The 23385-nt window shown below is 43.9% G+C and overlaps 3 protein-coding genes across 4 annotated transcripts; 2 read left to right on the forward strand and 1 right to left on the reverse strand.

The window, feature by feature from the left end:
• Positions 1 to 116: 116 nt before the first annotated feature.
• Positions 117 to 6215, reverse strand: LOC133480904 (gastrula zinc finger protein XlCGF57.1-like). The gene is made up of 2 exons (XM_061779623.1): positions 5805 to 6215; positions 117 to 1373 (listed from the first exon to the last, which is right to left on the reverse strand). The coding sequence occupies exons 1-2, from the start codon at positions 6070 to 6072 to the stop codon at positions 337 to 339; spliced, it is 1305 nt and encodes a 434-aa protein (XP_061635607.1). The 5' UTR covers positions 6073 to 6215; the 3' UTR covers positions 117 to 336.
• Positions 6216 to 6295: 80 nt separating this feature from the next.
• On the forward strand, positions 6296 to 18761 carry anapc4 (anaphase promoting complex subunit 4). Its single transcript, XM_061779624.1, is given in 27 exon segments — positions 6296 to 6451; positions 6765 to 6880; positions 6986 to 7091; positions 8311 to 8443; positions 8523 to 8597; positions 8665 to 8691; positions 8767 to 8811; positions 8898 to 8982; positions 9589 to 9696; positions 11321 to 11491; positions 11566 to 11644; positions 12370 to 12472; positions 12547 to 12647; positions 12750 to 12801; positions 12900 to 12955; positions 13279 to 13325; positions 13979 to 14035; positions 14130 to 14186; positions 14632 to 14725; positions 14826 to 14923; positions 15027 to 15088; positions 15186 to 15224; positions 16160 to 16261; positions 16774 to 16851; positions 16939 to 17106; positions 17553 to 17676; positions 18450 to 18761. Coding segments are annotated over 26 exon segments (2385 nt in total). The 5' UTR covers positions 6296 to 6451; positions 6765 to 6772; the 3' UTR covers positions 18660 to 18761.
• Positions 18762 to 18889: 128 nt separating this feature from the next.
• Positions 18890 to 22769, forward strand: LOC133480903 (gastrula zinc finger protein XlCGF57.1-like). 2 transcript variants are annotated; one of them, XM_061779622.1, is made up of 2 exons: positions 18890 to 19087; positions 20526 to 22769. In XM_061779622.1, exon 2 carries the CDS (start codon positions 20543 to 20545, stop codon positions 21836 to 21838), a length of 1296 nt encoding a protein of 431 aa, XP_061635606.1. In that variant the 5' UTR covers positions 18890 to 19087; positions 20526 to 20542; the 3' UTR covers positions 21839 to 22769. The 2 variants fall into 2 exon arrangements, with proteins under 2 accessions (XP_061635606.1, XP_061635605.1); XM_061779621.1 differs by having other exon boundaries at positions 18891 to 19177.
• The last annotated feature ends 616 nt before the right edge of the window (positions 22770 to 23385 follow it).

The following is a 23385-nucleotide window of genomic DNA, read 5'->3' on the forward strand; positions in this document are numbered from 1 at the left end:
TTTTCAGCCTTTTTGTCTTTTTTTGTTTTTGCCAGATTTTCCAAAATGTTGTTTTTTTCCTCTTATTTTTTGTATTTGTCATTTTTATGTGGTTGCATTAAATGCACAATGTGTAATTCTCTTTGTTTTGTTTAGTTTGTCAGTAAACTTCAAGAGTGAGTGGCAATTCAGCTCACGAGTCAAAGCAAAAACCATCAAACAAAGGCGATGGCTCACATCATGAAAAACTCACAAGTCTGGTCACTTGTAAGTCAAGGTACCACTGTATTGAGATGCACCCTTAATACGACTACAGAGTTTATCACAAAGTGTCTAATATGCATTTGAGCAAAACATTCAAAGTCCCAAACTGTCGTTATTGCTCTTTTTGTCCCCAGTACACACGTGGCTGTCGAGCTGGCTTTTAAACGTGAATGTTTGATCGCACGCGTCGCAGCCGAACAGTCTCTCCCCGGTGTGCGTCCTCATGTGTATCATGACATAAGCTTTGCTGGAGAAGTTTTTAGCGCACGCAGGACAAGTAAAAGGTTTCCCCGCCGTGTGTCTTTTCACGTGCATCATCAGATATTTCTTGGCCGAGAAACGTTTGGCGCAAACGGAACAGTCGAAAGGCTTCTCGCCCGTGTGCGTGGCCATGTGAGTCATCATCTCGGTTTTCCTCGTGAAGTTTCTGTGGCAGACTTCGCAGCTGAAAGGTTTGTCTCCGGTGTGCGTCCTGGTGTGTATCTTCAAATGCGCTTTCGTGGAGAAACCTTTCGCACAAACCGAGCAGGTGAAAGGTTTCTCTCCGGAATGCGTCCTCATGTGTGCCATCATGTATTTCTTCACCGAGAACGTTTTGGCGCACACGGCGCACTTGAAAGGTTTCTCACCCGTGTGCGACAACACGTGCGCGGTCATTTCCGACTTCCTCGAGAAGCTCCGAGCGCAAACCGTGCAGCCGAAAGGTTTTTCTCCCGTGTGTATCCTCATGTGTCTGTTCAAAGTGAACTTCTGGACGAATGTCTTCCCGCAGTCAGAGCAGATAAACGGACTGGCATCGCCGTGTGAGCTCTTATTAGTCTTTCTGGTGTCGTCGTCAGAAGAATGTGACATCCTGTCTTCCGTAGCTGACTTCTCTGGTCGGGATCCACCACGGTGTTGACTTGAGCCGCCGCCTCTGGTCTCCTCACTGTGTCGAAGCGGTGAGGCTGGAGCTCGGTCCCCTTCACTCGTCACAGGGACGCCAATCGATGTGACGGCGGCGACGTCCTGTCCGCCCCACATGACCTCCTCCTCCTCTTCTTCTTTAACGTGCACATTGGAGCCCCACTCTTGCCGCTCGTGGTCAGAGGGAACCTCATCTTGACTCTCCGCCAACACCTGCTGGATGTCTACAAGGCACAAACAAACCAAAAATTCTTATTATTGTTAACGATTAGGAATAATAGTCCCTGATTTAGTAGATATGTAAATATTACAAGTAGGGCCCAAACAATTAACGATTTCATCGGCCGACAATTAGCCCTTTTCAAATCGACAAAAGTCATCACATCATGGCTAAGGAAATAAGGAAGTAGAAGAATGTGATTTTAGGTTCAAGGCATCACGCATAATGTTTTGCAGCTAACTTCACTCATTATGTTGCTTATATATTGCATACATTTATGGACTAAATCTAAGGAAAATGTGTTAAGGACAAAGTACTGTGAAAACAGTCAAATGTTCTGCTTGTAATTCATATCTATATGAATGACCAAAGAAGAAGTTATTTCATTCAATCCATATTTTTTAAATGAATCAGCCGTTTAATCGGTTATTGTTTTTTTTTTTATGCCAAATATTAGCCTAAGAAAATCCATATCAGTCGACCGTTCTTACAACAGATGCACAAGTTGAATAAAAGTGTCTTAGCAATAAATATTCAAATAACCTTTGAAAACAAGAGCAAGCGACGACAATTTGAAAGGGTGAGAAGATTTAGAACCATAGTGATGGAAATGAGTATAGCAGTGAAAGGTGTCAAGTAAAAAAAAAAAAAAAAAAAAAAAGCTCATAAAATCAAGGGTATGAAATAACTAGGAAACAGTTAAAACGGCGATCTGCAGAATAAGTTAAAAATAATTTAGAAGACTGAAAATTGTGATATATTTAAATAGCGAGGACATTTGAAATGAAATATATATATATATATATATATATATATATATATATATTAGTAAGGACAGCCAGAATATATCAGATTTAATCTTGCCTCTCCTCTTTTTCATTCATAGTTTTTGTTTTCGTGTAAATATATGCCCCCCCCTTATATGTAACGAAATACATTTTTTTTTAAAGTATAACAAGCGTTGGGCCGAAATGGTCAAACCAATCCGTGTTAAACAGCGACTGTTTTAGTTTGCATCTTTTGAACATCCATCCATCCATCCATCCATCCATTCTCTACCGCTTATCCGGGTCGGGTCGCGGGGGCAGTAGCTTCAGCAGGGACGCCCAGACTACCCTCTCCCCAGCCACTTCATCCAGCTCTTCTGGGGGGATCCCGAGGCGTTCCCAGGCCAGCCGAAGGATGTAGTCTCTCCAGCGCGTCCTGGGTCGTCCCCGGGGTCTCCTCCCGGTGGGACATGCCCGGAACACCTCACCAGGGAGGCGTCCGGGAGGCATCCGAATCAGATGCCCCAGCCACCTCATCTGGCTCCTCTCAATGCGGAGGAGTAGCGGCTCTACTCTGAGATCCTCTCGGATGACCGAGCTTCTCACCCTATCTCTAAGGGAGAGCCCGGACACCCTGCGGAGGAAACTCATTTCGGCCGCTTGTATCCGGGATCTTGTTCTTTCGGTCACGACCCACAGCTCATGACCATAGGTGAGGGTAGGAACGAAGATCGACCGGTAAATTGAGAGCTTCGCCTTTCGGCTTAGCTCTTTCTTTACCACAACGGACCGATACAAAGTCCGCATCACTGCAGACGCTGCACCGATCCGCCTGTCGATCTCCCGTTCCATTCTTCCCTCACTCGTGAACAAGACCCCAAGATACTTGAATTCCTCCACTTGGGGCAGGATCTCATCCCCGACCTGGAGATGGCATGCCACCCTTTCCCGACTGAGGACCATGGTCTCAGATTTGGAGGTGCTGATTCTCATCCCAGCCGCTTCACACTCGGCTGCGAACTGCTCCAATGAGAGTTGGAGGTCACGGCTTGATGAAGCCAACAGAACCACATCATCTGCAAAAAGCAGAGATGCAATACTGAGGCCACCAAACCGGACCCCCTCTACGCCTCGGCTACGCCTAGAAATTCTGTCCATAAAAGTTATGAACAGAATCGGCGACAAAGGGCAGCCTTGGCGGAGTCCAACCCTCACCGGGAACGAGTTCGACTTACTGCCGGATATGCGGACCAAACTCTGACTCCGGTCGTACAGGGACCGAACAGCCCGTATCAGGGGGTTCGGTACCCCATACTCCCGAAGCACTCTCCACAGGACTCCCCGAGGGACACGGTCGAACGCCTTCTCCAAGTCCACAAAACACATGTAGACTGGTTGGGCGAACTCCCATGCACCCTCGAGGACCCTGCCGAGGGTGTAGAGCTGGTCCACTGTTCCACGGCCAGGACGAAAACCACACTGCTCCTCCTGAATCTGAGATTCGACTTCCCGACGGACCCTCCTCTCCAGCACCCCTGAATAGACCTTACCAGGGAGGCTGAGCAGTGTGATCCCCCTGTAGTTGGAACACACCCTCCGGTCCCCCTTCTTAAAAAGGGGGACCACCACCCCAGTCTGCCAATCCAGAGGCACTGTCCCCGATGTCCACGCGATGTTGCAGAGGCGTGTCAACCAGGACAGCCCCACAACATCCAGAGCCTTTAGGAACTCCGGGCGAATCTCATCCACCCCCGGGGCCCTGCCACCGAGGAGCTTTTTAACTACCTCGGTGACCTCAAACCCAGAGATAGGAGAGCCCGCCTCAGAGAACCCACACTCTGCTTCCCCATGGGAAGGCGTGTCAGTGGAATTGAGGAGGTCTTCGAAGTATTCTCCCCACCGACTCACAACGTCCCGAGTCGAGGTCAGCAGCGCCCCATCCCCACTATACACAGTGTTGGTGGTGCACTGCTTTCCTCTCCTGAGACGTCGGATGGTGGACCAGAATTTCCTCGAAGCCGTCCGGAAGTCTTTCTCCATGGCCTCACCGAACTCCTCCCATGCCCGGGTTTTTGCTTCAGCGACCACCAGAGCTGCATTCCGCTTGGCCAGCCGGTACCCATCAGCTGCCTCAGGAGTCCCACAGGCCAAAAAGGCCCGATAGGACTCCTTCTTCAGCTTGACGGCATCCCTCACCGTTGGTGTCCACCAACGGGTTCGGGGATTGCCGCCACGACAGGCACCGACCACCTTACGGCCACAGCTCCGGTCGGCCGCCTCAGCAATGGAGGCGCGGAACATGGTCCACTCGGACTCGATGTCCCCCGCCTCCCCCGGAACATGAGCAAAGTTCTGTCGGAGGTGGGAGTTGAAACTCCTTCTGACAGGGGATTCTGCCAGACGTTCCCAGCAGACCCTCACAATACGTTTGGGCCTGCCACGTCGGACCGGCATCTTCCCCCACCATCGGAGCCAACTCACCACCAGGTGGTGATCAGTTGACAGCTCCGCCCCTCTCTTCACCCGAGTGTCCAAGACATGCGGTCGCAAGTCCGATGACACGACCACAAAGTCGATCATCGAACTGCGACCTAGGGTGTCCTGGTGCCAAGTGCACGTGTGGACACCCTTATGCTTGAACATGGTGTTCGTTATGGACAATCCGTGACGAGCACAGCAGTCCAATAACAGAACACCGCTCGGGTTCTGATCGTGGGGGCCGTTCCTCCCAATCGCGCCCTTCCAGGTCTCACTGTCATTGCCCACGTGAGCATTGAAGTCCCCCAACAGAACAATGGAGTCCCCAGCGGGAGCGCTCTCCAGCACCCCCTCCAAGGACTCCAAAAAGGGTGGGTACTCTGAACTGCTGTTTGGTGCATAGGCACAAACAACAGTCAGGACCCGTCCCCCCACCCGAAGGCGGAGGGAGGCTACCCTCTCGTCCACCGGGGTGAACCCCAACGTACAGGCGCCGAGCCGGGGGGCAATAAGTATACCCACACCTGCTCGGCGCCTCTCACCATGGGCAACTCCAGAGTGGAAGAGAGTCCAACCCCTCTCGAGAGGACTGGTACCAGAGCCCCAGGTGTGTGTGGAGGCGAGTCCGACTATATCGAGTCGGAACTTCTCGACCTCACACACCAGCTCGGGCTCCTTCCCTGCCAGAGAGGTGACATTCCACGTCCCTAGAGCCAGCTTCTGTAGCCGGGGATCGGATCGCCAAGGTCCCCGCCTTCGGCCACCGCCCAGCTCACACTGCACCCGACCCCTATGGCCCCTCCCACAGGTGGTGAGCCCATGGGAAGGGGGACCCACGTTACCCTTTCGGGCTGTGCCCGGCCGGACCCCATGGGTGCAGGCCCGGCCACCAGGCGCTCGCCTTCGAGCCCCACCACCAGGCCTGGCTCCAGCGGGGGGCCCCGGTGGCCCGCGTCCGGGCAAGGGAAAACGAAGTCCATTGTTTGTCGTCATCATTAGAGGTCTTTGAGCCGTGCTTTGTCTGGTCCCTCACCTAGGACCTGTTTGTCATGGGTGACCCTGCCAGGGGCATAAAGCCCCAGACAACTTAGCTCCTAGGATCACTGGGACACACAAACCCCTCCACCACGACAAGGTGACGGCTCAAGGAGGGGTCTTTTGAACATGTGAGTAATAAATAGTAAACAAACCTGCGCTGCGTAGCCCAACCTGAGGCTTGAGAACAGCGTCCAATAGTTCGCGTTGTCGCTCGTTCTCCTCTTTGCTTCGACAAAGTTCCTCCTCGTACTCCGTGATCGTCCTCTCGAGCAGTTCAAATATCTCCTCGACGGCCACGTTCAGTCGCTGCTTCACCAACGTCCGCAGCATTCGGACTTTACACATTTTAACGCCGTAGCGATTACTAAACTGCCTCCCTGTATTTCCTCGGGGGGGGGGGTTGTGGTGCGTCGCACACATATGACGTCATGTATAGTGGCACGGTACGCAACGATAATAGACAGTGTTTGTATCGTCTACTTGCCGGATAAAAATGTATTCAAGAAATCTGTTTAATGTATTCGTGGGTTATATTATTAGCCAATTTGCTGAATATAGGCGAACAGTAGCGTTTAACGGTTTTGCGTTATTATTTCCGAGAAAATCAGTCTCTTCTCGGTTCCCGTCGCTTCACGATGATTGGCTTAGGGGAAAAGAAGATGGCGCTGCCCGCGTAGTAGCAAAACTAATCGAATTTTGTGTTTAGTCACATGAAGATAGAAAAACAAAAACGGGATTTCTTCTCGTATGAAAGTTCGCTAATCAACGCAACGTAACGTAACGTTGGAGGAGAATAAAGGTAAGATTTTAGCTGTCCGCTACCAGCATAATAACAGAGTATAGCTAAAGAACAATACATTATTAAAATGAATACACAAAAACACACTTGAGTATATCCTTTAAGATGAACTTAATTTGCGCTTCTCTAAATATTTGAATGTATATATCCAACTGTTCAACGTTTCAGGACTTTTTGCACAACTTGCTGTTCTCTGCCAAGGGAGCTGAACGGCAAAAAAAATGAGCCTTACAAATACTGTGGATTAAAATATAACAGAAGTATTCATGCAATCCTTTTTTCGTTTTTTTTTGGATTGTTTTGGGTCATGTAGAACAAACGATGCCTGCCTTCCGGCAAGTCGGGGAGAAGCAGCTCCCCAACCCCGTGCTGTGTATGGCATGGTCGCCCAAAAGAGATCTCATCGCTCTGGCCAGTACAACCGGAGAAGTACGCTTCCGGAATCGTTATGGATGGGTTGTACTATTTTGCAACTTCACGACTACTTTCTCTCTCTCTCTCTCTCTCTCTCTTTTTTTTTTTTTTTTTAAATAGTTGCTGCTGCACCGCTTGTCCGGTTTCCAGCGGGTTTGGAGCTTAGCGCCCAGCGAGCACATCGGGAAGGAGATCACCGCTCTTGCCTGGAGACCCGACGGCAAAAGTGAGCAAGGCTTGTATCCATCAAAAACAGTCAACTCCCCTCCGCTATATCGTTGTTTATCTCTTACGCCCCCCTCCGGCTATATCGCGGATCGTTTATGGGTTTTTGCCGTACACAGGAGTCAGAATTTAGAACTGTGCGCCTTTAGGGCAGTACCGTGTTGTGCCACAACATGCCGGGCAGCACTGAGCTCTACTGGATGTGGCTGCAGCATTATTAACAGTAAGAAGAAGAGGCAGAGAAGGCCCCCTACTAAGCTGTAGCAATAGTGGTTCTCCCAGAGCAGAGGGAATGTGCGTGAGTCTGGGAGTATTGTACGCTCCGTGTGTGTTACAGTAGCAGTTGTTTATAATTAGCGTAATATCCATGCTAATTTACATGAACCCATCTATAGCGCCTCGCATTATATGTTAACATTAAGCTATAAGACTTTCATTGTTATATGGTTGGTTGAACATTTTGGTGTTTAAATGTACAATGTTTGATTCACTTTTGTTTTGTGGGTCGGTTTGAGAGTGAACTTTAACGGGGAATGACAAATAAAGATATTTGATCAGTTTTAGTTTTTTTTTTTTACTCTTTGTTTTTCAAAATTTAGTTAGTTTTACATAGTTTTTAGAGTGACTTTGCTACTTATTTATTTTTGGGGTACAATGCTTAGTTTTAGTGTTTTTGTAATTCGTGGTATTTATCCTGTAAAAAAGGTCACAATTAGTAAAATATTTGTTTTATGGTGTCATAAAGACTCAACAAAGATACCATTTCAAAGTTTGTTAGGACAAATGAACAACTGTAAAAAAACAAAACAAAATAAAACAAAAATAAATTGATTGAGCTAATGTATGAAAAAGACAAAAATCTTTTTTTTGGAAATAGTTTTGTGAGCAGACAATGCTGTTTCAGTTGTAGTTAAAAAGGGTTTTTTTTTTTTCAATTGCAGTTTTGGTTATTTTCTTATGTTAACTATAATAACCTTGCTTGAAGCAAGCTCACTTTGCTGTGTATTTGCAGAAGTGTGCTAATGAGTCTTTTTTGTTTGTTTATTTGTATCCTTTGAGTGATGTTATCAGAGATATTCTCCCATTTCTTGAGAGCGAAAGAATGAGAACAGTTTTTATTTTTGTTTATAAATATAGGGTTTTTCCATATCGTAGATTTTCACCTCGGCCATGTTCACTGTAGTCATTGCGCTTGTCCCAAAATTCTCTGGATGTGTCAGTTCTGGCCTTCAGCCTGGGAGACATGAAGCAGGTGGTGTTGTGCGGCGTGGAGAAGGCGGAGATCCTGCACGTGTTCCACATGCAGAACCCCGTCAGCTGCATGCACTGGATGGAGGTGACGGAAGAAAGCAGGTGGGCGTGACAATCTTCAATTAAGACACTTACATATTAAAATGCACGAATGCTTTTTGTTCTCGCCATTGTGCTCCAGTGCCCTCGGATCGTTTTATCAGTCGGAGGATGAATCCAAATTGTTCCTACCCAAATTAGCGTCCCTCCCCAAGAAGTAAGAGAAACCGGTTACAAACATGTCCTCAAGTCAACCACCTAAAATCCCTTTTTTTGTTCTCCAGCTACAGCACAACATCGAAGCTCTTCAGGTAAACCCGTTTTTAACACGGCTGCCCCAGCGTAATTGAAAAATATTCTTCATTCACAATGTGTTTATTTCACAGTGAGGAGAAGTCTGACGAGATCATGAACCTCCTTGGAGAAGTCAGGTAGTTTTACGTGCTTTGTGTGGCAATAACAAAGCGTAACAGTAGTTGAATTTGTCGTTGATTTGCTTTTTTTTTGTTTCGTGTAGGTTGAACATACTCGTCCTGGGAGGAGACGCCGGCCATGTGGAGCTTTACGCCTACGGGATGTACAAGATTGCAACGTTAGCCCGAGTAAGACGTTTGGAATGTGCTAGAATGGCGGACCTCGGCCAACATGTTCATCTTAATTGTTTGATTGACAAATCCAGGCGTGAAACGCCGTACTATTCCACTCCAGTCCGGTAGGTGGCAGTAATGAGCATAACCGCGTGAGTGCCGACCGCACACATTGCCTCTACGGTCCTATTTACATTAGAAGACTTTATTTAACTCAACTGCTGATAACATAAAGAATAAATGAGCGACTATGAAAAAGTGATAAGATAGATAATAAACACAAAACGTGAAGTAGGACGTGTGCGTAAAGCTAGGATGTGGCGGTTGTGATCAAGCAGAAAATAAATCAAATTGAAGGGGATAAAGCGCGTATTGCTTTGGGATGACTTTGCGCTGCCTTTCCGCGACAGTAATTTCATGTAAACCGGTTCTGCAGTTGCGTCGTGTTACCCTGCTGATAATTTAACTAACCGACCCAAAACACAAAACTCAGCTTTTTGCATTTAGTGCGGGGTAGTAATAACTAAAATTTCAGGAAAGAAGTCCTCGTGGCGCTATGTGGACGGTGACACACTTCTCATTGCGAGATTTTATAACGACGTTTTTGATTCCACCGTGCAGGTTTCCGGAAGCTGTCGCACACTGAGTCTGGCCAGTGACCTCAAGTCTCTGGCCGTCATCACCGAGGTGAAGTCTGCTGAGGACCACGCAGAGATTTGCTTTGTGCAGGTGAGACGCTCTTAGGCGGCATCGTCATATTCTTGTTTTTATGACTCCTGGGTGTTTTCAGTTTACGACGTTAGCGATAGACTACAGCACGTTTAGACGTGCGTACAAATTTAGGTTACGTCATAGGAACAAAACCTTTACGGCAGACCAAGTAATTACTGATCAAAATGTACAAATATCTGGCATAAATTTGACAAAAATATGCTACAAAGAAAAATGACGAATTGACGAATACTTTACTTTAGTGATAGATTAATCGACTTGCATACAAATTCTGGTTGGAGCAAAAATTACAACTAAATGACAAAAAAAAGAGCAAAAACAGGCAAAAATGAGGGGAAATTTAAAAAATATCTCACAAAAGACTGACAAAATTCTTATAATACTTGGAGAAAAAAAATAGACCCAAAATACCTCGACGAATACTTTACTTTCGTGATAGATTTATCGACCTGCATACAAATTCTGGTTGGAGCAAAAATGACAACAAAATGACAAAAAAAAGAGCAAAAACGGGCAAAAATTAGAGGGGGGAAAAAAAAAATCTCACAAAAGACTGACCAAAATCTTATAATACTTGGAGAAAAAAAATAGACCCAAAATACCTCGACGAATACTTTACTTTTGTAGTAGATTAATCGACCTGCATACAAATTCTGGTTGGAGCAAAAATTACAACTAAATGACAAAAAAAAAGAGCAAAAACGGGCAAAAATTAGAGGAAATTAAAAAAAATAATAATAATCTCACAAAAGACTGACAAAAATCTTATAATACTTGGAGAAAAAAAATAGACCCAAAATACCTTGACGAATACTTTACTTTTGTGATAGATTAATCGACCTGCATACAAATTCTGGTTGGAGCAAAAATTACAACTAAATGACAAAAAAAAAAGAGCAAAAACGCGCAAAAATTAGAGGAGATAATAAAAAAAAAAAAATCTCACAAAAGACTGACAAAAATCTTATAATACTTGGAGAAAAAAATAGACCCAAAATACCTTGACGAATACTTTACTTTTGTGATAGATTAATCGACCTGCATACAAATTCTGGTTGGACGAAAAATTAAAACTAAATGACAAAAAAAAAGAGCAAAAACGGGCAATAATTAGAGGAAATAAAAAAAAAAATCTCACAAATAACTGACAAAAATCTTATAATACTTGGAGAAAAAAAATAGACCCAAAATACCTTGACGAATACTTTACTTTTGTGATAGATTAATCGACCTGCATACAAATTCTGGTTGGAGCAAAAATTACAACTAAATGACAAAAAAAAAAGAGCAAAAACGCGCAAAAATTAGAGGAGATAATAAAAAAAAAAAAAATCTCACAAAAGACTGACAAAAATCTTATAATACTTGGAGAAAAAAATAGACCCAAAATACCTTGACGAATACTTTACTTTTGTGATAGATTAATCGACATGCATACAAATTCTGGTTGGACGAAAAATTTAAACTAAATGACAAAAAAAAAGAGCAAAAACGGGCAATAATTAGAGGAAATAAAAAAAAAAAATCTCACAAATAACTGACAGCTTGCGTCGCTACCGTTGAGCACGGAAGTCCGTGGTCAACTGAGGACACTCCGTTCCTGTTTTCCCACATTCCTCAGCTGGACACGGGCCTGCTGTCCGAGTGCCTGGCCGAGCTGACCAGGATGGCGCGCAAGTTCACCCACATCTCCACGCTGCTGCAGTACCTGCATCTGTCGCTCACGTGCATGTGCGAGGCCTGGGAGGAAATCCTCATGCAGATGGACCTCCGCCTCACCAAGTTTGTGCAGGTGGGCCCAGTCCCTCCACCGTGCCGCTTTGTCACACAAACAACTCTAGTTATGTTTCTTTGTATGTTTTCTAGGAAAAGAACACCAGCACACAAGTCCAGGACGAGTTCCTAGAACTTCTTTTGTGGGGACAGTCGAGGTGAGGACGCTTAAGTTCTTATTCTTTATCGTTCCATTTTATCGTACTACCAAACAAATATATAAAATTTCATCATCACACTTCATTTCTTACATCCCATATACCTAAATATCTATTCATATTTCAACAATTACCTCTCACAATACATAATATAAATTCCTATTCTATTATCACTTATATAAAATTTATCTATTTCTCTTAATATCAATTATCTTTAATATCATTTATTTTATATAATTATGAAAATTAATAATATACATAATAAATAATATAAAATTAAAACTAATATAATATATTTAAATCTTATATACCTAATACCCAAAATACTCAAATTAAACAAAAAAAAAAAAAAAAATCATAAAAATAAACCATAATATCTCACTCCCCCCCCCCCCCCCCCCCCCCCCCCCCCCCCCCCCCCCCCCCCACAAACCCCCCCCCCCCCCCCACACACCCCCACACCACAAATAACCACCAAAAAACCCCAACCCCCCCCCCCCCCCCCAAAAAAAAATTTTTAATAAAAAACACAAAAAAAAAACCCAAAAACCCCCCCAAAAAAACCCCCCCGGCCAGATGTTCGTCATTTTTACTCAGTAATTATTTTGTCCGCACTAGGAGATCTATTAGGAGATGAAACCACCCAAACAATAAGTCAATAAATAAATCCTCTTGACTGGATAAACTCGGTTAATAGCCCCACCTTAAGATACGTACGTGCTTCTGATTTGACGTGAAGCTTTTTTTCTCCCGCTTCCATCGCAGGGCCTGAAGAAGCTCGGCCAGACCATCGAGTCGTCTTACTCCAGCATCCAGAAGCTGGTGATTAGCCACCTTCAGAGGTTGGAGCGCGTCTCTTCAGTGTCCTTTTGCGTTTGCCGCCTCCCAACAAACCCCTCGCTCGCTTGTCTGGCAGTGGTTCCGAAGCGCTGCTCTACCACCTGAGCGAGGTCAAGGGCATGTCCCTGTGGAAGAAGAAGTTCGAGCCCCTCGGCCTGGATTCGGCCGCCATCGACGGTAGCGTGCCAAGTTCACGCAGCAAGCAAGTGCAAATGTTTCACACGGTTGAGATTTTTGATTATTGTTTTTTTTGTTTTGTTTTTGTTTTTTGACTTCCAGGGGCCATCACGGCCGTGGGCTCCTTTTCCTTAAAGACCAGCGAACTCCTGCAGTAAGTTCTTTTGCTGTTTTCATAACAATGTAGTTTGAAAGCCGAATTTGAAACATTTCCAACACGACGATGACGTGCAATCGTCTTTGGACGTGCAGGGTGATCGACAAGAGCATGAAGAACTTTAAAGCCTTTTTCCGCTGGCTGTATGTCGGTATGTAGATTTTAATTATTTATTTCCCCAACAATCACCCGGAGGATGTGAAGTACAGTGGTGCCTTGAGATACAAGTGATCCGACTTGGGAGTTGTTCAAGATACGAGCTGTCGTTCAGACATTTTTTTTTTGTTTTGTTTTTTTTGCCCAAGCAAAAACGTAAAATACTAATGATGGAACGGATCAATGGCATTTCCATTCATTTCAATGGGGAAAGATGATCTGCTAGTGACAAGCGTGGAACAAATGAAACTTGTATGTCAAGGCACCACTATTTGAATTTGTTTACATAAAGCTTGTTTATTTTGTTTCTCTCGGCAGCGATGCTAAGAATGTGCGATGAGCACGTCCCTCCAGAGCTCAACAAGGTGAGCTGCACGTATTTTTGGGGTGTCCATCGCAAACCCCTTCAAAAGCGCCCTCGCTAGCGCCCCCTTAAAAAGCAGGCGGAATTAGCCCCACGACACCGGTTTCACAGATAAACACCAAATTGGGTGGACATGTCTGTTATAACAGGACACATGAAAAAATTGTTCAGGACTGAACGGGAAGTTTAGTTGGCATGGCTCAATTAGTAGTTCGAACATGTAAGTACATGAAATTATTGTGTTGTTTTCTTTCCTATATATTTTTTGTGTCCATTTTGTGCAATTAATTTGTATTACTTGTCCATATATACGTTAATCATTTGCTTGATTTCCTTGCAATAAAATCACCACTACTACTATCATGAGTCAATCCACCAAAAAGTCTGAAGAAGCCATGGCCCAAAAAGACACAGGAAGTCAGCCATTTTGGTTTGAAGCAGTCATTTAGGCTTTTTCCAGTGGTCCTTGAAAAAATATCGACACTAAGAGGTTTCGTCCGACTGCTGCCAAGTTTGCAGCGAAAGTTGATAACTCTCCATTAAAAGACAAAACTCTAATAAGTCAGTTCGACGAGGTCCGAGACTGACTAAATGCCCGGTGCCGTCGAGATTGCCGCAGGCCCGTTCCTCGTTTTCATTTCTTGCATTTCTCAGATGACGCAGAAGGACATCGCCTTTGTCGCCGATTTCCTCTCGGAGCATTTCAGCGAGGTGAGCCCGGCGAGACAGGAACCCAAAAAAAAACAAAAAAAAAACAACAACATTCCGGAAGTCCCAAGTTTTGAGTCTCGTGTCCCTCCCGCAGAACGAGCAGCTGTTTGATCGGAAAGGGAAGTACTTCAACATCGAGCGGGTCGGTCAGGTCAGTAACTGATCTCTGTCTCGGTGGACATCATAAACCAACAATTATTATTTTATTTATTTTTTTGCGAGCTATTCATAGGTCAAAGTTTGCAAGTCAAGGTCAAAGCAAGGTCAAAAATGTCAAAATTATTCCACAATGTTCACCCGATTGTCTATAAACTCGGCTGGCATGTAGTAGATAAATAGCTGATTCGTTTTTGGTGGCGGATGTTTTTTTTTTTTTTTTTTAAAGTTAAGGATCGCCAAAGTTCACTTATGTCCAATTTAAAAATCAATCAATGTCAAGTGACATGTAAAATTAAAGGTATTGATTAGGGCTTTACAGAGCCGACATTGTGTTGTCAACTTGGTGATATTCCCTCTTATGATGATGTCATACCCAAAAACAAGCGTTGTTGAGTATTTTCTGCGATGAGCAATTGCTTGCTCGCTGTCATTTGCAGTACTTGAAGGATGAGGACGAGGACCTCGTATCTCCACCCAGCAGCAATGGGAACCAGTGGCTCAAGTTTTTACAGGACAGCACGCACCTGAAGGGTGATTTTCGACACGACGTTTGCACGCTTTCTTTTGTTACCCTAATTGTAAGAAGTTCATGTGTTTTTTTTTTTTTTTTTTTTTTTTTAAATTATTATAGAGAGCCCTCTGCTGTTTCCTTCCTTTCCCCAAAAGTCTTTGCACTTTGTCAAGAGGATGATGGAGAACGTGATCGAGCTGTGTCTGCAGAAACCTGCGGTGAATCTACTGAATGATTCTCGCCTGTGGTGTTTTTTTTTTTTTTTTTTTTTTTAACAAAATGGGAGTGGCCATGTGCGGCTTTTTCTTGTTTTGTGTGCAGGAAGTGATCGGGAAGTCCGTGAAGCAGGCTGTTTTTCTACCGCTGTACTCGGCGCCACAGCGGTACGATCTCTCACCTCTCTGTATTAACGGCGCTTTATTGCAAATACCATTTATGATTTATGATTTATTCTATTTTTATTTTTTTTTTATCCACCAGCTCTGAAAATACCCCGCGACTTTTTGAGCTTCCATCCTTGTGAGTAAAATGAACTATCCATACATGTTAAATGCAAATGATGGATCAGAGCCATATGGTCATGGTTTGATAGTATGGCTTCTTACCCTTCATACACATTTTTACTGAGAAAAGATTTTTGCATTTCACAATTTTTTTTTTTTAATACAAGTTGCGATATTTGTATTTATATATTTTTTGGGTCCATAAAAAGGGTGCCTGTGGATTCCTAAAGTCCTACATTATATTTTCCAAAATGGAGGCCTTAATATTGACACACAGTCATCCAATCCGTGTTTTAAAAATCTTAAATGTCACAAAACCCAATCAACAAAACTGATCAATTTTCTTTGGAATTTGGTCTGTAAGTTTCCTGTTTATTTCATAAAGCATATAAATACAAATTGCTAAATTTCATAAAGTATTAAGACAGCTGAGCCCATTCCTAGATATATTAATTTCTGTAAAAGGTCAATAAAAGTCTTGAATTTGTCTTCTTTAAACCTGCAGATCCCCCCCCCCAAAAAAAAAAAATATTGCCCTCAATATTAAAGCAAGGTTGCAATTACTAAAAACTTAAAAACTACAGACAGTACACACGTTCCAAATGTTGGTATTGTTCCGATTGTGCAATAGCGCTGATTGATTTCCCCTCTTCTCTCATGTTCACAATTGCTCAGCTCTCCGGCTTTCGTGTTGGTTACACATCTGAGTCGTATGAATGTTATCTTGAAGAAGAAGAACACATCTGAAAGTGTGCCCAGACATTCCATTATTGTTTCAATTATCAATGGACACACGCTCCAATACTTTTGCTCACATTTATATGGAGGGTTTAAATAAACAGGGCTATAAATTTTTTTTCGTTTTTTAATTAATTTTTTAAATAAAACCCGCAAACAATGACGTGATGAAGACATGAGCTACTAATGTGTGTCTGCTTGTTTGTTCCACAGGTGGAATGACAAGAAGGCCAAAATGCTCTACGTGGTGTTCTGCATGCCGCACGTTTCGCCCCACAAACTCTACCTGCTACGCAGAGGAAGCGACCCAAGCAGGTGACGTTTTTTGGGGGGGCGGGGGGGGAATTGGAGCAATGAAAGTACTGTGATGCCCTCACATGTGGGCAAGGAGAGCCAAAGTCGCTGATGCACTTTTTTGGCCATGTATTGAATACTTTAACACAAAGAGCATACTCATACAGGAGCTGCTGTCAGCCCCTGCTCGCGGCCAGACACCCCCGCGCAGACTCGCCGACGTCACATTCAGCGCCCCCCACCCGGGCCCCGCCTCTTAAAGGCACATATCTAATCTAGACACAATACAGTATTTTCTACACATTTGATGCTTTCAATTGTGTGTGTGTTCAAATACACTTTACAACATGTGTGTTTCAAAAAGCTAAAAATTTGTTTTTTTTCTGTTTTTTTAATGTATGTGGGAGGGGTGAGACTGTAAAAGAAAATGTTTTTCTATGGTCTCTCTATTTCACCAATTGCGGTCCGCCGCGATAAACGGGGGTTCATTTTGTAGATAGAATGTACTCACTTACCTAAGTGTTTTTTGACAGACACATCCCCAACGGCGTGGCGTCCCTCGACCTCCGCCACCATCTCGACTCCTCAGACGGCGAGAGCGCGGAACCCCGGTGAGTGAGACGGGAAACCCGGGCCCAGCGAGGAGGCGGGGCCACTACCGCATTTCTTCGACCGATCCTCTCGGTCGTCTTTTCCAGGCCGCACGACGTCTACAGCTGCCTGGATGCTCGTTTCTATAGCGACGAGATGCTGACGGTGGTCCTCCAGGGAGCGGAAGAAGAAAGCGGGCGCAGTGTCCTGGCACAGCTTCCTCTCTCTTCGACCCTGAACTGTGAGAGTGAATTCGACTGGATGCCCAATATGAGGTGTGTTGCCTCTTTCATGCAGCGATCCCGTCAAGTTGACCGTTACCGCTACTACTTCCTGGTTCATGGAGGATAACGTTAGACCACCGATTCTCAAAGTGCGGTACTAGTATCACAAGTGCTACCCGAAAGCCTGTATTTAAGCACAGTGTTCATGTTCAAATTGTCCGTCAAGTCAGAGTGGCTTTCTGTAATGTTCAATATACTTTTTTAGGAATAAAACCTTTGTTTTATTTTTGCTGAACATTTAGGACTACATCTTTATTTTAATGTTGCTCAGTGGGATGGTACTTGAAGAGCTTCATATTTTTTGGAGGCGCTACTCTGTGTAAAAAGTTTGAGAACCGCTGCGTTAGACGGGCGGACCGTTCCAACTTTTGACTCTCGGGTCGACTGTACCTATATTATCACCGCTCAAGTGTGATATTTGCCACCTGAACCTTCAGGTTGGACCAGCAGAGCGCCAGCATTCCGTGCCAAGGCCTGGTGCTGGGAAATCAGTGGCGGGAGCTGGAGGGCATGAAGGCCCAGTTCGTCGCAGTCAACGGCATCCGAGAAGTAGCCTGCGTGGTAAGCCTCAAGCACTCGTACACGACAGTAATCCCCGCATATTTGCGCGTCACAAAAGTCACCTACTCACACCTTTTGGCTGTTTTTGGTACAATTTTGATAACGCCCTAAGATGCCACAAGATGACAGCAAACTAGGAACTGGGGGTCAAGGAAGTATGTTTTAAGTGACACATCTCAACTGTTTAAGCTCTTTGTATGTTGGGGAGGGAGGAGCTAAGTTTAGCCTGGGTTGGTAGAGGACATTCCAGAGTGTCTATTGAATGCGTTTGTTTTTGCTCTGCCGAAATTGAATCATTGTAAGCTATTTATTTTTAGAGTTACGTTATAAGATCAGTTTAAAAGGATATTAAAATGTTTTTGGATCGTAGTTTGTGGTAGAGTGAAAATCCGTCAATAATTGATGCTCCCTTAAAAGCGGTTACACAGTACTCTTAATTCCCTATAGATAGTACAAGATGGTGGCAAAATACTACTGTTGTCAAAATGAGCCTCAACTCATTGCGTCAGTTTTTTGGTACCAAGATGCCACCAGGTGGTGCCAAAGTAATGCTGTTGTCATAAAGCCACAAATTTGCGAATGCCAAGCCGCGAACATACGGGGGTTTACTGTATAATTACGGTTTAAACTATTAACATAAGCAATTATTTTTTTTGCGGGGTCATCAATTACTCACAGTTTTTTTTTTGTTTTTTTTCACTAATTCAAAGTTAACTGTACACGTACCGAACGGAACGCCTCCGGTGACCTGTCTTTACACCTCTCTCCTGCAGCTGAGCGAAAATCTGAGGCACCTCCGCGTCTTCGAGATGGACGTGGAGGATGAGGACGACGAGGGGACCGAGCAGCAGAACGACGCCGCCGAGCAGGACACGCCGGACGCCACCATGGCCAGCCAGGGAGACGAGAGCGCCGAGGCCGGACGCAACGAAGCGGGGAAGACCGAAGAGCACTTGGAGTCGGAGGAAACGTCTGAACTGTAGACTCAGATGCAGATTAGCTGTTTACTTGGTTTTCTTACTTTTTGTTTACATGAAATGGAAAAATGCAGCTGTTATTTTCTTAAAGATATAAGTGCTTCTGTATTTGATTTTTGTTTTTTCATATTTAATTATATTAACTAATCCATCCATCCATTTTCTGAACCGCTAGCGCTTATCCCCACTAGGGTTGCGGCATATTATATTATATTATATTATATTATATTATATTATATTATATTATATTATATTATATTATATTATATTATATTAACAGACTGGTCAGTTACTAGGTTGACGGTCGAAGACGAGTACCTCCCCAAGATGGCAGTGATGTGCCGTCAACGTTATCTCACCACCAAAGAAGAACAACCCGGAAGTTAGCAATATCTTCCCAGTGGAGCTAAGAGAGACATCGTCGTAAATTCAACGTCTGTATTATTTTGTTGTTATGTTTATTTGTCCACGCGGTACACATATGCGTGACGTTTCATCCGAAGAGAAATATCACATGTTTTGCGGTAAGCTCGTCTTGGTCGACTTGTGAGGCTCTCGAGGTAGCTTAGCATGCTAGCTGCAAACAGACGCAGGGAGGGAGGCGACTAAAATGTTCACAGCGTACGAGGAGGAACATTAATAATTTCTCTGTTCATCTTTGGAGTGAGGATAATTCTTTGTGTGCTCTGTTACCAAAGTGTTTTTTTTTCCATACAAACATTTACTGTAATCAGAGGTTTACAGCTGTTGCCGTCGGTTCGTGTCCGATTTGCGTAAAGATTTGGGTTACGTCTTCGACCTGGAGTTCTGTTCCTTCAAAAAGTGGTACCCTGACTTACAAGTTTAATTCGTTCCGTGACCAAGCTCGTAACTCGGTTTACTCCAGCCCCCAAGAAACCACCACAAACTTTTTGTTAAGTGTTTTTACTTAATAAAGAAAAATAGCACTGTAGTAGGGCTGCAACTAACGATTGATTTAAAAATCGATTATTCTGTTGATTATTTCTTTCAATTATGCGATGAATTGGTTAAAAACATTTATTTTCCATCCCTTTGTAAAACACGGGACATTATTTCTAATTGGCAGTGCAGAAAATGCACAAACATGAATTGACTATGGTTCAGTTACTGGTTTGTAACAGGTCAAAAAATATGCAAAAATGTTGATCATTGTTTTCCAAAGTACAAGCAGATGTTTGCAAATATCTTACTTTGATTAAACACAAAATTAATCTGACAATATGTACTGCTGAGAGGCTGAAATTCCAAAGATTTGAACAATTGTAAGATAAAGGTCTCTAAATGATTAATTGATTACCAAAATAGTTATCCATTAATTTGATAATCGATTATTTGTCGATTAATCGATTAATTGTTGCACCTCTACACTGCATTGTATAACAAATTTAATTAAACACAATAAAAGAAAATGTGAAGAAATAAAGAGAAAATCTCCCGAACATAGTGCCTTTTTGTCAGGTAATAACTGTCAAAATAATTTACTAATATCTGGCAAAAATGTGATAAAATTAGTCAACAAAAGTCTTTAAAAAAATCTAAAAAAAACGTGGCAAAGAAATCTGACAAAAAGCCAATAGGTTCGTGATAGTCTACAGCACATTCCAACTACAAATTCTGCTTACGTCGCTGCCACAGGAACGGAACTCTGTTGTAAACTGAGGACCAGTGGTGGGGACTGGAGTCAAATATTTTATTCAAGTAAGGGTACTGTTACTTTAAAATACTAAAACTCAAGTATTGACAGCGTAGCTCATTTACTACCCACCTCTTCCCAGGGAATCGTCTCTATTCAAATTTGGACCAACAACAACATATTCTAAACCATACGTTTGTTTTCCATGTGTCATGTAGACATCCGGCAGCTGACGATGGAGAGTCGAGACGAGCCTGAGCCCCCCCGCATTAAAGAGGAAGAGGAAGACGTGTGGACCGGTCAGAACGGGGAGCGGGAGGAGGCTGATGTCACCGATTTTCCGTTGACTATTGTGCTTGTGAAGAGTGAGGATGACGACAAAGCTTTGTCCTCGCAGCTTCATCGCAGTCCGAGTGAGGAGAACAGCAGAGGTTTGGAAGGTGGAGAAGATGGAGAACATTGTGGAGGATCGCAACCAGACAGCTTTGCTCCTTTATCAGATATGGACGACATGATGTCACACTCGTCTGATGACATCACGGATCACAGCGACGATGGCAAAGAACTTTCGCAGGCGAACGGCGAGTCTAAAAAACACTTCAGATGCTCCGAATGCAAGAAAACGTTCGGCGACCGGGGGATTTTGAACCGGCACATGAAACGCCACACGGGAGAGAAACCTTTCGCTTGCTCGGTGTGCAACAAGACGTTCAGCCGGCGGGACTGTCTGCTCTCGCACATGCGGTGCCACGCCGAGGAGAAACCCTTCAACTGTTCGGTTTGCGCTCAAACTTTCCGCCACCGGCAGAACTTGCTCTCTCACCTGAGATGTCACATCGGCGAGAAACCCTTCGGTTGCTCAGTGTGCGGCGGGGCGTTCTCCACAAAGGCGCACTTGAAGAGGCACGCGAGGACGCACACTGGAGAGAAACGCTTCATTTGCTCCGTGTGTGATAAACGGTTCACCACGAAAGGGAACGTGTTGTTACACATGCGAACCCACACGGGCGAGAAGCCTTTCTCCTGCCCCGTTTGCGGCGGAACGTTCTCCACGAAGACGCACCTGACCCGGCACGCCCGGACGCATACCGGAGAGAAGCCTTTCGCGTGTTCGGTGTGCGACCAGAGATTTTCCCTGAAGGAAAACATGTTGACGCACTTGAAAAAACACAGCAGGGCGCCTCCCTTCTCCTGCGCCGCCTGCTCGGCCACCTTCTCCAGCAGGAAAGAAGTGATTGCGCACAAGAGCTCGCACGCCGGAGAGAAACATTTCGCCTGCTCGGTGTGCACCAAAAGGTTCTCAAGCAAGGGGAACATGGTGACGCACATGAGGGGGCACACGGGCGAGAAACCCTTCACCTGCTCGTTCTGCGACAAGGGATTCACAATCAAGGGGGACATGATGAGACACAGAAGGACGCACACGGGCGAGAAACCGTTCAGTTGCGACGTGTGTGACAAAAGATTCACTCGGAAGTGCCATGTGAACAAACACAAATGTCTGGTGAACACAACGATACTAAATGACTAAAACAGGGTACACTCATACTGATTTTTAACCCATTTTTCAAACGTCAGCGACCCGATACATATTGTAGAAGGAAATCAGTACTTGGACTAAATTTTAGCATTTTTCTTCACTTGTGATTAAAGTCAACAAAGGCCTGATTGTCGAATGTCACGAAAAGATTAAAAGTGAGGGTACACACATACTGTACTGATAATAAGGCCAAATTTGAGCATATTCTCTCCTTCGATAAGAGTTAGTAAAGGCCCGATTGTCCGATGTCTAATAAATTGATTATGATATGGTGTGGTGTTTGAAAAGTGATTATTCTCCTCCCTTTTCGGCTTTCAAAAACAAAAAAAACATTAGAGCAGACAGTCGTAAATCTGTTCAATATTTCCGATGGCAAATACCTGCGCATGATAAAAAATCGGTTAAGATGTTAAAAATCGACGTGTGTGACCGAAGTGTGACGTACGATATCACACACGGAACGATATCTCCACCGATAATCGTGAGTTTCCTCCTCCAAACCAGATGTCTGTTGTAGTACCAAGACTGACCTGTGAGGGTCAGTGTGGTGCCAAAGGCATATCCAAAGACGTCTAACAATCGGCCCTTTGCCGACATTGATCGCAAGGGAAGAAAAATAGTCACATTTAACCCGATTGTTGGTGCGTGTGTGCCACGCTTAACTTTGACTTTCGTTGTAATGTGCAGTTGCAGTTGTAATGTGTTTATTACATTCAAAGATCAAACGTGTTTTTCCCCTAAAGGCACACCGTAGTTTTTCAGAGATTATAGGAACTCTTAAACCGCCAAAAGTACATATTAATGTCATTATTATATTAATACGTGATTTTTTTTTAATGTGAGAAAAATGATTATTGGGTGGGAATTCTGATATTGTGAGTTTTTATCTGCATGTGTAAAAATAAAAGTCTCCGTAAGATGGCGGCAATGTGACGTCTCTGGGTCTTTACCGTCGTAAAATGGCGGCCGAAGAAGAAACATGACGGTTTTTTTTTTCTTTATTAATGACAGCTACTGTATAATAATACATCCATATAAGTAAATAATAATAAACATTCTTAATAAATATTAATCGGTCTAATCAGAAAAGAAAAAAAGTCCAGTTACGATCCATTCAATGCCCTGAGAATAATATTATTCCATATTAAATGTTTTACAGCTTGGGTGATTTGTTGTCCCTTTTCAGATACCCGCTGTTGTAATGCTTCACTAAACATTTTAGTACAAGTACAATCCCAAAAATAAATATTCTGAAGTTTCTATGTCAGCAATCCGCCCCCCAAGAAATGATATTAAACCACTGTCTTACAAAAAAAAAAAACATTCCAAGGATAGATTAACGTTGAAAGTTTTGAAATGGGTTTCTTAGAAACGGACGGAATTATGTGCCGTTAAGGTACAACAACTCCATTAGACAAAAAACGCCACGGTAAGCGTATACATGAAAGTTTTTCATTATAAACATGAGGCACATTAGACAAATAAGAGCACTGCAACAATGCATTGTTGAAATGTGGACGATAAAGGGAAAATTTAAA

Source organism: Phyllopteryx taeniolatus, chromosome 7, assembly GCF_024500385.1.
Source record: "Phyllopteryx taeniolatus isolate TA_2022b chromosome 7, UOR_Ptae_1.2, whole genome shotgun sequence".
NCBI classification, from domain to species: domain Eukaryota; kingdom Metazoa; phylum Chordata; class Actinopteri; order Syngnathiformes; family Syngnathidae; genus Phyllopteryx; species Phyllopteryx taeniolatus.